We start from the raw sequence: 15,761 nt of genomic DNA, 5'->3' as shown, positions 1-15,761 counted from the left end.
GAACGAAAACAACCTACCATCTTAACCATAAAAATCTGCCTCATCAGCCTGTTAGAATCTTAAACTAGATTGCTAACTGGTTTGATTCAATCAGGTAACTAACTGAATTCTCATTTCAGTGACTTGAATCGTACAAACAAGACACAGAAACAGATAAAGGAAAGACATCAGAGTTTTATCTAGCAAGAGATATATAAAACGCCTCAACTTTGTAATGAGAGGCAGTGAAGCTTGGGGAGGAAGAGCTTAAGGCTCAGAAGGCAGATATAGATCTGGGCTGAGGTCCTGACTCTGCCATACTAGCTGTCTGACCCTGGGAACATCACCTAACTTCTTTCAGCTTCAATCTCTTCATTTGTAAACTGGGACTAAGGCTGAATGCATCTTAGAGTTGGAAAGTATTAAATAATGTACATAAAGTATTTATCAGAGATTCAGGCACAAAGAGCTAAAATGTTAGTAGTATAAGCCTTCACTATTAACATTAAATCTTCATTTTGAATCTAGACCCAAAACTAGATGATTTCAAATACCTTCAAAGATTTCATCAATAACCTTAATTCTCCATAATCTGTTTTTTTATTGACCAACTCATCTACATAAATGGTACCATTAACAAACAGAATGTTCAAGATAAAAAAAAAGTATAAATTATGGTAGATTCATCTCTTTCCCTCAGCCCATGGATTCAATAGCAAATCCTACTGATTTTACCATAAACCATCTATTATTACTGCAATCCTCATTGTCTAATAAAGCATCCTCTCTTGCCTAGACATTTATACCCACTTTCCAGTAGGGTCTGTCTTCATTGTCCCTAGGCCTCTCCAATTTTTCTTTACAAGGCCGAGAGAAGCAGGAACCGACCCTCAATGGCTTTTATTTTGTACTTAATACTGCATTTAAGCTCCTCCTATGACCTGAAAGATGCTTGCCTTCTTCTCCTAGCTCTGCCTGACTCCTTACACACTAAACTTGAGCCACAATGACCTTTTAGTTACTAAAACACATGCCCTTATTAAATGGCTGGATCTTTTACTTTAAGTCTCAATTTAATAATCAATTCCTGAAAGAAGGTTTTCTTTTTTTGTTGTTTTGTTGTTGTTATTGTTAGTTTGCTTGGTTTTTTTTTTTTTTTTTTTTTTTGAGACGGAGTCTTGCTCTGTTGCCTAGGCTGGAGTGCAATGGCGTGATCTAGGCTCGCTGCAAGCTCTGCCTCCAGAGTTTACTTACACCAATGTCCTGCCTCAGCTTCCTGAGTAGCTGGGACTACAGGCACCTGCCACCACGCCTGGCTAAATTTTTGTATTTTTAGTAGAGACGGGGTTTCACCGTGTTAGCCAGGAGGGTCTCAATTTCATGACCTCATGATCTGCCTGCCTAGGCCTCCCAAAGTGCTGGGATTACAGGAGAAAGAAGGTTTTCTTAATCATCATGTCTATGTATAACCTCTATCACCCATTTGCTCTGTTATTCTCTTTCCCAGCAAACTGTCAGTTCCTTGCATAGTTCTTATGTAACCTATGATGTAATTATTTGATTTCTCCACCAGTCTATAATCTCGCTGAGGTCAGGAAATAAGCTTATTTTATGTTAACCACCATATACCTGGCATATAGCATTAAAATACTTATTAAAAGACTGAATCGATCAAAATTTTATTGCCTGTCAACCACATGGCAGACACTTTTGGATATAATTATGAGGCTTAATAATATACAGTAATTGCACTCAAGGAACAATCAACCTATTAGAGGACTGCTCCTATTGAGGTTTGGGTTGATAATTATGGACCAGGTCAGGAAATTAAAAATTTTAAAACTCTACTCTCTTGAAGCTTGGTGGAGGATTCAGGCCAGCTCCAAGAGGGTCAACAATTTTTATCATGCTTATTGGAATATTGCCAATACCTAAAATAGGCCTTGCACATGGCAGACGATGGGTCAGTATTTATAGTATGAGACATGCCCCATAGTTGAGAACCACTTTCCCGGTAAATCAACCATGTTACAAGTTAGTAAAACTATAAACATTTCTTAATATAACAAGATATGATATGGAATCCTAAGAAAGGCTTAACATATATGACAAATCTCTTATTTGAAACATTAAAACCTTGGATATGTTCATATCCATGTGTTTCTTCTTCATATAGGAAGCTTGGTGAAATGTCAAGATCTACAAAATAGAAAGAGGTTAAAAAAAGCAGATGAAAGACATCTGATTATTCTCCCCATTGCTTCACAAAGGAGTGGGGATGAGTAGAGGGTATCCTTCCTTTCTTAGGAAGATATATCGAAATCATCTAGGGTCTGCTCAAACTTGTTCACCTGACCCTTAAGCCCCCAGAGAAAAGTGTTAACTTAGTTAACCAAAAATAGATTATGGAGAATTAAGGTTAGTGATGAAATCTTTGAAGGTATTTGAAAGATTTGGTTTCGAGTCTAGATTCAAAATAAAGATTTAATGTTAACAGTGAAGGCTTATACTACTAATATTTTAGCTCTTTGTGCCTGAATCTCTGATAAGTACTTTACATAAATTATTTAATTTATGCATCCAAACACCCAGATTTGCAAGGCAACACCTACAGAATTTTATCGCATTCACACGCACAGTCATTACTATCATTAGGAAATACGGCCCTGAAATAGATTAAATATATTTGTATCCAAAAGGTGGACAACTTGCATGGCTAATTTAAAATAACAGATAAACCAAAGGGATTTAATATTACTAGTGACATATAATAGTAAATACTGTGTGTTAAGTTTCTCATTACACTTAAATTATGATTGAGTTAAAATTAAAAACAACTTAAACGTTCTAAGCCAGTTTCTCCTCCCAGTAACACTGTCTTTTTTTAATGATTAGCTTTACCACCTTATCATTACTTGAGACTGTTTTATGAACTGTAAATAATTTTTTAAAATATACCTAAATTTCATTAACATTTTAAAAGTCTCTGTTTCCTTTGGAAAAATTGTAATAATTTCCATCTTGCAATATAGTTGGAAAGAATATATGATACCCAATAATAATTGTTAATTTATTTCTTTCTTTTTTTTTTTTTTTTTTTTTTGAGACGGAGTCTCGCTCTGTCGCCCAGGCTGGAGTGCAGTGGCGCGATCTCGGCTCACTGCAAGCTCCGCCTCCCGGGTTCACGCCATTCTCCTGCCTCAGCCTCCCGAGTAGCTGGGACTACAGGCGCCCACTACCACGCCCGGCTAATTTTTTGTATTTTTAGTAGAGACGGGGTTTCACCGTGTTAGCCAGGATGGTCTTGATCTCCTGACCTCGTGATCCGCCCGCCTCGGCCTCCCAAAGTGCTGGGATTACAGGCGTGAGCCACCGCGCCCGGCCTAATTTATTTCTTAAACACTGCTCCCATTATATCATTGCATTTGGCATCTATTTCCTCTTGTTTTGAGTCCAAAATTTCTGACTCCCTCCCAAGATTGTTCGTGATCTACCTCTACATTATTTATATTCATTTGTTCTTCTTTCATTAAATATACATTTAACACTTAATATATGAGCTCTTTTCAATAAAAGAAAGCATGACATAAGAAATATAAGCTTCTCTTTAAAAGGGAATCCCATTTAAATTAAGGTGATACTCTGAAGCAAATTACTTGGACCTAAAAGTATTCTCTTAATTCAGAAACTATCATCTCGGTTCTGATATGGAAATGAAATTGACAACCAGGTAAATGGAAGAACACATCTGCTGAGCAGTCAACCAAGGCAAAGTTGACAAACAATTTTAAAGGACAGCATGATCTTCTCTCTACCATAGGGACACCTTTCACCCTAATCAATGCAAAAAGATATAATTTTTTGCTGTTAGCTTTCTTCTACAGTTTCTCTCCAGGACCCTATCTGACATTTCATCTAAGTCTCTATGTCTATGTAGGCCTCAAGCCTGGTGAGCCATAATTTTAGATGACCATGATAAATCATAAAGCATGGCCAGCAAAGGAGATAGTTATTTGAACATCGTTAGAGAAAAACTGAATGTTCCTGGTTTTGAATTTCCATGAGGTAGCTTCATTACAGTATCGTTGGTTTCTCTTTCTGCTTCTCATTCTCATTTGATGATGAATTAGAGGAAAAGGAAAGAGCCTGCTCAGGTCAGTATTTTGGGTCTAACAGGCTACAACAGGGCAGTGGGTATGGAGGAGAAGGAAGACTTCGGTTTTCTGTCTGTCTTGCCTAAAGTTGTCTGCCTGACTCCAGGGGGAAAACCTGAAATTATCCAGTTGGAGAGTGATGAGGGTTGGGAATAAGACTAATTTAGAACAAGGTTTCTAAATCTCAGCATCGTTGACATTTTGGGCCAGATAATTAAAAACTCTATGCTGTGTAGGGCTGTCTGTTGCGCTGTAGGATGCTGAGCAGCATCCCAGGCCTCTGTCGCTATTAGCAGTAGCATCCCCCTCCACCCCCGCCCCACCCACCAGTGTTAACAATAAAAAAAGTCTACAGACATTGCCATATGTCCCTGGGAACTGACGTGGACACAAATTATCCTCAGTTGAGAACCACTGATTTAGAATAATGAAAACCTTGTGACTATACACTTAAGTATATGCAATTGTATGTGCAATTCAGGTCTCATCAATAATAAAACTACTTCATTCTTCATCTGTGTGATTTCCATGTCTATCTTTCAGTTGGTCATGAAGTTGGGGAGGGAAGGGGAGGAGTGTTATTCTTACCTCTCCAAATCTCTTACCTGTATTAATTACTTAAAATGCAACTAATATATTAAGTATTAAAAAATTATTTTCTCTCCCATAGCTCCATTCTCTGATACTCTATTTACTTTAGAATAATTTGTATTTGAGACAGAGTCATAGTCTATTATCTAATTTTTAATGGACTTAAGAACAAAAGTCCTCTTGACTGTTTTTAAAACATAAAATGCATCACTTTGTTATTCCTTTGACACTCTCAAAATCATACTTACTACTTACTGTCTGGTGAATATACTGTATCCATTCCTACATAGAAGTCCTTTACATTTTCACATGTCCTTCAAAAAACACAAACAAGGCAAACAAAAAAACAACAGGAAATCTCTAAAAGCAGTTTAACTCCTAACTTCTTGATGAATTACATAACTAATAAACTTGTTGAATCTTTCAATTTTGTAATGATGAAAACTAAGTCCTAGAAAGGGACATGATTTGTCTAAGGTCACAAAGCCAACTAGTAGTATGACTAAAACTAAAGCCTTACCCTCCTAAGTCCCAATTTAATACTTTTATCACTTCATGATTGGATAACTATGGTCACATCTCCATTTTCTAAAGTGTTATAGCATTTATGATATACTGCCTATAATATGGCTTAATAATAGCATGACTTTTATTGTTTACGTTTTTTCCTTCTAATTTTCCCATGTATTTATTTTTTCTCCTCTAATGTTATAAGTTCTATGAGGACAAGACCATATCAAAATCTCTATTGCATTACTCCAAAAGCCTTCTTATTAGGCACATTTGCAAGCCAAATAAGTCTGTACTGATTGTCTTCCAGATGGTAGAAAAAGAGTAGCCCAGGGACATAATGAATGACGTAAGAATAACATCTCCATAGGAATTTTGAAATTTTAGATAACTTATGAAGTAAAATTTGGCATAGAGAAACTAAAATATGATTGTCTATTTGTGCATCTGTATATGGCACTGTAAATAATGGATGACTTGTATTTACTCACTTCATCCTCTCAACATCCCTATTATTTTTCTCAATATGCCAATAAAGAGACAGAAGCAGGACAGAGAGTCCAAGAAGCATGCCAAAGTTACACAACTAGCAAAAAGTTAATAGTCAAAAGGTTAATATGAAAAGTTCATAGTCAAGAGTTGAAAACATTCATATGATTCACAAATGATGATCCTCTGTACACATCTATTGCCAAGGCTAGTAATTTGTTTTCTGTGTGTTGTTTGGTCTTCATAACAGAAATTAGTGCCAAGAACAAATAAAAATGTGTTTGAATTTCTGTACTCATTTTCCATTTCACAGAGATATAGTATAAGTGTAATTTTATAAATTGCTATCTCAATAGACGAAAATATAATTAACAGATATTAGCATAAACAAAATCATGTTTCATGAAACTAAGAATTTTTCTCCTTCACTATCATTGCTTGAAATCTAATCTTAAGCATGGGGGAAAGAGGTAAACTATAGATATCCAAGAAATTATATTAAATATCAAAAGTTGTGAGGGGGGAGGGTGGGTTGAGAGATAGGGAAATAAAACAGCATAGGCTTAGGTAATAAATTTGCAAGATCAATATAATATATATTTCATATTGGCATGAGGTAACATATATAGAGTACATCAAAATCTCAATTATCTTTTAGAAGTAGGTGGTTTACGTATTATTATTTCTCCTCAGTTGTTCTCTGCCAATTTAAAAAGAAAGAACACAAGTTTCAGGATATTGACAAAATTTCTTCTGAATCTGATTAAGGTTCATAAAAGAGAAATAAAGATAAATTTAAAGAGACCATTAGTGGTTGCTGTGCAGCACCGTGCCAATAGTTGTATGCTTTGTATTAATAAATATATTACCTTCAGTCTTATAATGTTGAAAAAAATCACATTTGTTCAAAAGCTGTAGCAACAAGAATCCACAGAGTTACCAGGCATAAATCATTCTATATCATCCTGTGAAGCAGAGTGATTCTAGAAAGAACTATTTCATCCTTCATAGGCAACATGAAAGCAGATGGACAAAGTCCTGCGAGTTTTGATTATCCCCAGAACAAAATAAAAATTACAATTCATGTTTTAATTCCATCTCATTATGGCTTTTTAAATTTATGATTCCCCCTTGACAACAACGGAAAACTACTTGATCAACCAAAAGAAACTTTTGCTTCATGCTTCCTTTATTTTAGCATTCCTGTACTTTAAATATGTAGATCAATAATTTAAATTTAATGCCATCATGCACAAATTTTGGCACAGTCATGGAAGTTCTCACACAGATTGCCAAAGGGTACCAACAAATAAGAGAAGTGAATTAAAAGATCAAAAAGCTTTAAAAAGGAGTCACTACTCACAATGTTCATTAGGGTCAGGAGGTAGTTTTGGACGTGCTCTTTGCCATGGAAACGGACCACAGAGTCATCCACTCCCAGCAGTACCTCGATATTGTAATCGTTTTCTCCCGCGTGTCTGCGGCGTCTCATTGTTTCATTCAGCTGCTGGTGGATGTTGCCATAAACAGTACCTAGATCATCAAGGCCTTCCAGGTCCGACTCTAATAAGAAACAAAAGGAACCAGGAATTTCAGTTTCCCCAACAGGCCTTCCAATCACTTCTTAGAAAAAAAGAATCTTCTCAGGGGCCTATCAGTATCATTCATAATCACTGAGATGTTGCTTTTCAGTTTATTCCTTAAATAATATGCATATGCATACGATCAGACAGACCTGCTACAAATTGAACATAGAAGAGCAACACTGAAGGTAAAATCATATTATTATACAGGGAGCGGTGCCATCATGGCAGACGGACTATTCTGTAAGGATAGAAGTGGTTCAGTTTTTCTCCCAGCAAAGAGTCAAGGCAGTGGGGGTACAGAATACAGGCTGGCTATGTAGTTATTAAATAAATTGAGATTACAAATAAAAATAACTCCAGTATGTTTACAATGATTAAGTTACTATAACCATGGAGTATAGAATTTGTGTCACATAAATTTAAATTGCTCCTCTTTCCAGTAACCTTAATTTAAAAATTAAATTATAGCAGGGCAACACAACAGCATCTAGTGATATGATTATCAGTCACTGTGTATTGCTTTATTTCTTCTGAGTAAGGTTTCCTAGTGAATGTTGCCAGCGAAGAAGTGGATATACAGGGTATATACTATATACATAAGTGTGTGTGTGTGTGTGTATGTGTATGTGTGTGTGGATAAGATAGTATATCATATACAGGGTATATAGTATATACATATGCCAATAAAATATACATATATGTCTATATGCAGGGATACACAGGAAAACTTTAGTGCTCCATATTTGCACTGGCCATCATTTGGATGGCAAGTCATTTCAGTTGCTATATATCTAAACCTGAGATATCAAAGTAAGAAGTCAGTCAGAAAATAACTTTTATTCAAAGAAAAATAAAAGTAAAAATAATTTCTTATTTAATGCAGTTCAAGAAACTTACATTTTCTTACTTTCCAAATGAACATTTCATACACACATACACACACATATACATACAACGTACCTATATACACGGAAAGAAAGAAGAAGAGAGACATCATCAGGTTTTAATTACCTAAGTTATCTGTTTTCAGATGACTATATTTTTTGAGAAAAAAATGTTTTAGTGAATTAAAAAATAAAATCTATCATTTGGATTAAAATTAGAGAGTATTCAAAACCGCTGGTACATAAAAACCAAAAATATATTCATCTCCATTTCAAGTATATAGAACTCAGAAAGGATTTTATTTTATAAGCTGCCTTGATGTCTAAAACAACCGTATATCTAAAAACAAGTTTGACAGAACCAGCTCTGACTCATGCTTTTATTTCATGCTGCAATGGGGCTTGTTAGCCATTTGAGTCAGCATCTGACATTAATAAATAGGTACTGTCCTCTCCACCTTTGTGGCTTTAATAAAATTAAGACGGGAAAAATAGGTGTCTTTTGGCCGGGAAGGTTGATGACCAAGCCCTAGCCAAAAAGGATTAGAAGTAGTGAAAGTACAGATCCTGCTCACACTTTTTCTACCTTTAAAAAATATATAGAAACACTAATACCCTCCCTTACAAGTAGGGGGACATGGTCTGAATGTGACTACTCAGGTTTAAAAGCTCTACTTTAATTTACTTTGACCTAAGCCCAACTGCTAGCTCATTAGCTGGGAAAATTCTCCTCACCAAGGAATTACATTGGCTCCACAATATATAAATAACTCTCACCATCATCCACATCAAACAGAAAGCTTTCCTCAAAAGTTTTCAAGAGCTGCAAACCCTCACTGAGGTTAAGAGACGACTACACCTGCAAATAGCTTTACTATTCAACCTCAAGTCTTTTTCACACACTTGAGAATGTGAAAGGCTGTGATAGCTAGTGTACAAATATAGGAAATTCAGACATGAGCTCTCAATTCTAAAAATGGCTCCTGTTGGCAGAACGCTCAGAGAAAACGTCCAATGGAAATATACCAGCAATGTTATTATATCATGAAGCTTGATGTGTGAATGAAGTAGGCTGAATACTTATTTCAGAAAGGCAGTTCATTCTGCTTTAACACACCTTTGGTTTGGCCTTTGCAAGCCTCTTTAAATAGGTAGTTTTCTGGTAAGGAAACAGAATCTCTCTTTTTATTGCGTAAGAAACCTGGGAAAGAAGAAGGAAGCCTTTGAAAATCAAGAATAATTTGTCCCTACTTTCCTCCATGTTGGGCAGTGTTCTTTCCATGTTTCCTAAAATGCACAATATCAAATATTTCAAAGAAAGACAGTAGGATAGCTTCTGGCACTTTTTACTTATACTCATCATTATAATTACAGACTGCTCTGAGGCTGTGAAATATCTTCATTCATAATGAATTTGTCTTAGTAAAACTGCAAAATTATGGCAAAGCTATGACAATAAGAGAAATTGACATAGTTGACTCCATCTTGCTTCTAACCTCCAAGCTGTTCTTGGTTATTTCTGAGCATAGGCCAAACTAACTTTGAGAGGAATTTATTTTATAGTTTAACCTTAAAGCAAGGATGACCATAGCCCTTCCCACAACTAAACTGCCTTTGTAAAACTAATGAAAGGCCACTAGGTTAGGATTATGAATGAGGTTTGAATTCTTTAAAGATACAGGCATAATAAAATGATGAACTGCTATTGTTCCAGAGGTCACAAGATTGGAAATTTCCCCAATTACTTTTTTTTTTTTTTTTTTTTTTTTTTTTTTAGACAGAGTCTCGCTCTGTCACCCAGGCTGGAGTGCAGTGGTGTGATATAGGCTCACTGCAACCTCTGCCTCCCCGTTTCAAGTGATTCTTGTGCCTCAACCTCCCGAGTAGCTGGGATTACACGCACACACCACCACGCCCAGCTAATTTTTTTTCTTTTTGTATTTTTAGTAGAGACGGAGTTTCACCACATTGGCCAGGCTGGTCTCAAACTCCTGACCTCAGCGATCTGCCTGCCTCAGCCTCCCAAAGTGCTGGGATTATAGGCGTGAGCCATCACACCTGGCCCCAATTACTTCTGTAGATAGCATCACTATTGTGGAACCTAAGATTGATCTTTTGAGATATTTTTTAGCCTGTGCATTCTGACAACCGACTGACCCCAACCAAATGCATGACTCATGACTCAGCTGGTACTGTGGCCCCACCAAGAGGTGGACTCAGCATATGACGATCATTTTCCAACACCTATTGAAGTGGCATCGTTGTCTGGGGTAAAGACCCAAGGTTTGTCATCTTGCACCAAGGAAATTCAGTATGCAGACACACACAAGAAGTGGGTCTAGGAACAGAGGTTTAACAGGCAAAAGAAGAAAAAGGAGAACAGCTCTCTCTCCTGTGAGAGAGAAGGGCACCCAGATGGGGCTTCCAGCCCCCAGCAGAGTACACTGGATTTTATAGACAGGCTGGAGGTAGTAATGTCTGATTTACATAGGGCCCACAGATTAGTTGGACCAGGTGTAACAGTTACATAGCATGCTGGGAAGCTGGCCATCCCACCCTAATCTTATTATTCAAATGGGCTTTCCACATGGCCAGTGCCATGTTGTCTCATCCTTACTGTACATGTGGCTGGCAAAGAGAAGGGAAGATGGAGCTGCCATGTTGGACATGCCTAGCCCCCAGGTACCCCCTTTCCTATTGGCACAACTGCCAGCATTCACCTAGCAAGTTTCTAGCTTGCCTTTCTATGTCTGCCGCTCAATTTTACAGGCTGTTCTTTGTTAGAAAAGAAAATGATTTGGGGCTGCTTTTCATGAAAAGAAAAATGTTACCAAGAACTGCCCTACCCTCACTACCCACCTAGATAATTTCTTCTTTACTCCTATATCACCATGATCGTGTCTCCAAACAATCAGCAGCACCAATTCCTTAGTTCCCTGCCTGCCAAAATATCTTTGAAAAACAACCTCTGAGCCTTTAGGGAGACGGATTTGAGTAATAACTCCACTTGCCATGTGGCTTCAATGGTGCTAGCTGAGTTGGGCAGCAGAGAGTGATTTATGTGACAACAGAATTAGCAGAAAAAAAGGAAAATCCAGGTTACAGAGAGCTTTCTAACAGGTGTGTTCTCAACTGAGCATTCAAAAGGAAAAAAAAAGGCCCTGCAAAAGATAGAGCAGTGTTATTAATCTCATGCTTCATTCCAAAAAGATGATGCTCACAGTGCTTTTTAAGCTTCTCAGAAATATCAAAGGCAATCCCCTCTTAGTTCTTAGAGTGAGTTTTCTTTTTTAAAACTTTTTAGGAAAATGTACGTTTTTGAAGGTTACCTTAGGAATTACTGATGTGCATTAATTAATATTTTGGAAACATTTTAATTCTATCCTTTTGTGCACCCCCTAGTTTCCCAATTACTGTATAGGAATTTGCAGAAGTGATCATTTTACTATAAGGCCTATTTTATCAGAATGGATTTTTGAGAGGCATATAGGTGTTCAATCAAGTCACAATAAATACAGTTATTTTTAGTGTTAAGTATAAGATTATCAGTATCAAATCAGAATTTTGAACTTACTAAACAGATAAAGTAGAATATAACTTTCTTTGCTGATTATGGACACTAAGGCTTGAAACATTTTTAGGAGAATGACATGTTCATATGCTTAATCATACTTATAGGAAATCAAAGTATAGGATTAGTGAAATTGCTCCCTACCCCAGAAAAAAATTTCTATGGTCTAAAAAAGGACAGGAGACGAAGGTAAAATTGGAAAGGTACAAGTTCTGAATCTAATACAAATACATTTGGGGTTGGAATGCAATTATAAGCATACTGTGATAGAGCCTGTGATAAAACCATCTACCCAATATTCATTCTCTCTTCCCTAAGGAGCAGAATGTTAATTTTATTTGAAATAATAATAAACCCAGCAAAAAGTCACTCCCAATCTCCCTGAGACTAAGGGTTACATGTGACTAAGTATAAGCCAATGAGATCTAAGCAGAAGTATTGCTTATATCTTGATGGCTTATGACTCCTCAAAGGAAGACAATTCATTCCAGTAGGTGCACACCCCTTTGGCCCTCCACTCAATCACCCAATATTCCTTTCTGCTGCCTAGAATGTGGACATGATGTCAGCAGTTATATGGGGGTGATCCTAGGATACAGGGACATGCTGAATAGAGGAGAGTCTGACACTTTAAAGGAGTGTGACTCCCCAGTGACTGTAGACTCACCATACCAGCCCTGGATTACCTAAAAACAAACTTCATTACATATGAGAGGTAACACTTCCATCATGTTTAGGTCACCCATCTAATGAGTTTTTTCTTGTATGCCACTGAATCTAGTCCTAAAATACGTGACACTAAGAAATTTTAATTTTGTTGACTAGGTTCTCCCAGTACTCTTTACTCCCTATGAGAATGCAAGCCAATTTTCATGTGAATAAGTGAAGAATAAAATAAGATTCATGTTACCAAAATGTATCATAGTAGCATTCTTTGTAGTGCATCATTTCGGAAAATGAGAAAGCATCATATTGTTTTACAGTAACAATGAATACAGAATGAGGCTATATGTAAAAATCTTGCCTTCTTCATGAACAGAATACTGTTATGAAATGAAGTAACTGGAATACTACAGGCTGGATTTTCCAAGAGTAGGTGGAGATCCTATAATCAGAGCTAAAAATAAGTGTAAATTCCAACAAATGTCATGTCAACATCAGAAGCAGAGAGCAGTTAACTTAAATAATTGTGTTAACCTGTTTGTATCATCCAATAGTGATTTTTAATTGACATCTTTCTTAAAAAAATTTAAAGTTATCACTTCCTAAAAGGATACAGTAACAGCATCTCCACATATGTGGAGGCACTATTCTACCAAGATATAAAACGTTTGTGTGAAAAGGAGCTCTATCCTTCACAAACTGAGAAATTCCATAATGATTGTTCAAAGAACTATATTCAGGTCAAGTTATGATGTCAATTCAAAAGTTTCACTAAGTACCTGTTGCTTTTATTTTTTAAAGACATAACCATTGAGTGAATGTCAGTTTCCGTTATTTCTTTTCCCCAAAAGTTCTAATTCTAACATCCATGTGTTTGCTTTTGTTTTTACTGACTACTTTATGGAATAACATGACATTTTTAAAATGGGAAACTTCTTACCTTTTAAGGAAAAAATGTTTTAATGCTTTGGGTTTGTGATTATTAGCAAATGAAATTTTAAAATCACTTTAATATCCAAAATATGAACTCTGACTTGCAATAAAAATCTTCTATATGTCAGCGAGAATGTTTCTAACTGCAAATCAAGAAAACTTAAAGTGTCTTCAGCAATAAGTAAACATACTAGTTCACGTAACAAGAGTTCCAGAGGTATGGTGATTCCTGGTTAATCCATCAGTAGGTCATCAAGGATTCAGTTCTTTTCATCTTTCCATATCCTGCCATTCTTGGTGTACAAACTTTGCCTTCAAATTAGCTCCTTTGATTATTTCAAAATGGCTACACCAATTCTAGCATCAAAGCCATGTCCAACAGATTGTGTCTTCCTGCATTACTTTCTTAGGAACAGGTAAAAACCTTTCCTAGAAACTCTTTGGTAACATTTAACTCCATGTTTCAGTGGCCAGAATTGAATCACAGGGGCTTGAAATAAAAGAGAAGGAAATGAATGTTGTACAGGTTACCCACCTTGCTGAAATCTTTTTCAGGTCTTCCTCTTCCCTCATCCCTTAGTAACAGCCTTCCACTGGTATCTTTTATACTTAGTTTTCAATAATGCATTTCATGTTTAATTTCTTCTATTATAATTTGTTTGTCTAGAGATAACTTCTGCATTCTCTTGGCCTCAATATTTTTTGAAAGATACAGTCCTCATTTCCATAGTAGTGGATTCTCATAATTGTTGCTCATTCAGTCCCATTGCAACCATTTATTTTAATTTCATTTCAGTGGTTTATTGCTGAAACATTTGGGTGTGGGCAAGGTTGTCAGATAAAATGCAGTATTCTTTGTTAAATTAAAATCTAAGATAAACAACAGTATTTTTACTATAGATATCTCACAGATATTGCATGAGACATACTTAATACTAAAAACCTACTCATTGTTATAGCTGAGATTCAAAATCAAATGAAAATGCTGTAGTTTTATTTGCTAAATCCAGCGACTCTAGGTGTGGGGGAATTATCTTTCTCCAGGCAGTACATGCAGTTACATGAACTTACGCCCTCTTCATCTCACTTTTCTCCTCTACACTTCCATCTTCAGCTCTAGCAGTGCACATTCACTTGGCATGGCCAAGTAGCATATGCCATTTCCTTGACTCCAGTACTTGGTTAATAGATGTTCAAATGGCTTAAATTATGCTAATGAAATTGTGAACTAGGACTTTTTAATTTGGAGCTACTAGGAAAGAAAAGTTCTCATTATTAAGCTGAAAACTGGTGGAATATAACAATGTAGGTGTTTACGGCTAGTATGAAAATAGTTGGTCTAAGTTTAATGCTAGAAGAGGAAAGTGGAGACTACTAATAGAGAATAGACTACACTCCAATGATGAGTATGAGCCTGTGAATTCACCCACTAATTTCTGAAAACTTGGTCTTTTCAGTTTCACAAACCAATAAACTACCACCACCTCATTTTCTTATTTTACTTTTTTTTTTTTTTTTCCATTTGCTTAAGACAGTTTGATGTGAGTTCCCGACAGGTGAAACTAAGAGCAGCCTGATAAATAAGCCCATTTATACCCTTTCTCTGCTACAGTCATCAATAGTCTTCATTTTCCTTCTCATTCTTCTTCTGTAGTCAACTATTCTTAGGCTATACAGTGCTCTGAAAAAGACAACATATTCTGTTTTATTTCCCAATTTGTTTATTTTATTCTCTCGCTTCTATTTTAAATGAATAATGTTGTTACTAGTGATTTGTTTCTTAGTTTATTTCTTTTATTCTTTTTCAGCTAAATCATAATTAATTTTGGGAGACAGCACAGTTTTTAATTTTCACATTTTACTGCTCTAAACATTTAATAGCATTTTCATTAACATTTCTCTTCCTCTTGACTAAATTATATATTTTCTTATTTATGGCTTTTGTAGTTCAGCTCTACTAGATCAAGGAGGTAACAGAAGAGTAGAGGAAGAGGTCGCCACACCCAATTACTAGATTACATTCTAGTAATCTTAGACTGCTAGAAATTAAGGTTTTCTAAATAAGGTCAACTACATAGCAGAGAGGTGAGATTCCTTTTCACAGCTGCCAATTTCAAAGCTCACGTTACTTCCCTCACTTTCCACCTATATGCAACTTTAATAAGGATAGAAAAGCTCTTCACCTCAAACTTCTCCAGAAACTCTACATTTGTATTCTAAATCACTCCAATATGGAATGATTAATAAAAATGTAAATAAGTCATTATAGCCAAATGACTAATATGTTAATATTAATATTAACACTTGCCATTTATTCTGTCAGATAAATGTTTAAAGGCTCTGAACACCACTTTATGTCACACTGCTCTAAGCACTGGGAATCCAGCAATGGACGAGACAA

General features: G+C 36.1%; 1 protein-coding gene across 4 annotated transcripts in view; it reads right to left on the bottom strand.

Moving 5' to 3' along the window:
* Positions 1-15,761, bottom strand: part of ADAMTS3 (ADAM metallopeptidase with thrombospondin type 1 motif 3) — a 299,485-nt gene that overhangs the window by 52,025 nt on the left and 231,699 nt on the right. For all 4 annotated transcript variants that reach the window (XM_063809577.1, XM_517240.7, XM_016951603.4 and 1 more), the window contains exon 5: positions 7,087-7,286. In XM_063809577.1, the coding sequence (XP_063665647.1) occupies positions 7,087-7,286 (200 nt within the window). The remainder of the gene's footprint in view (positions 1-7,086; positions 7,287-15,761) is intronic.

Source organism: Pan troglodytes, chromosome 3 (assembly GCF_028858775.2).
Source record: "Pan troglodytes isolate AG18354 chromosome 3, NHGRI_mPanTro3-v2.0_pri, whole genome shotgun sequence".
In the NCBI taxonomy this organism is placed as follows: Eukaryota; Metazoa; Chordata; class Mammalia; order Primates; family Hominidae; genus Pan; species Pan troglodytes.
This window is presented reverse-complemented; position numbering and strand designations above follow the sequence as displayed.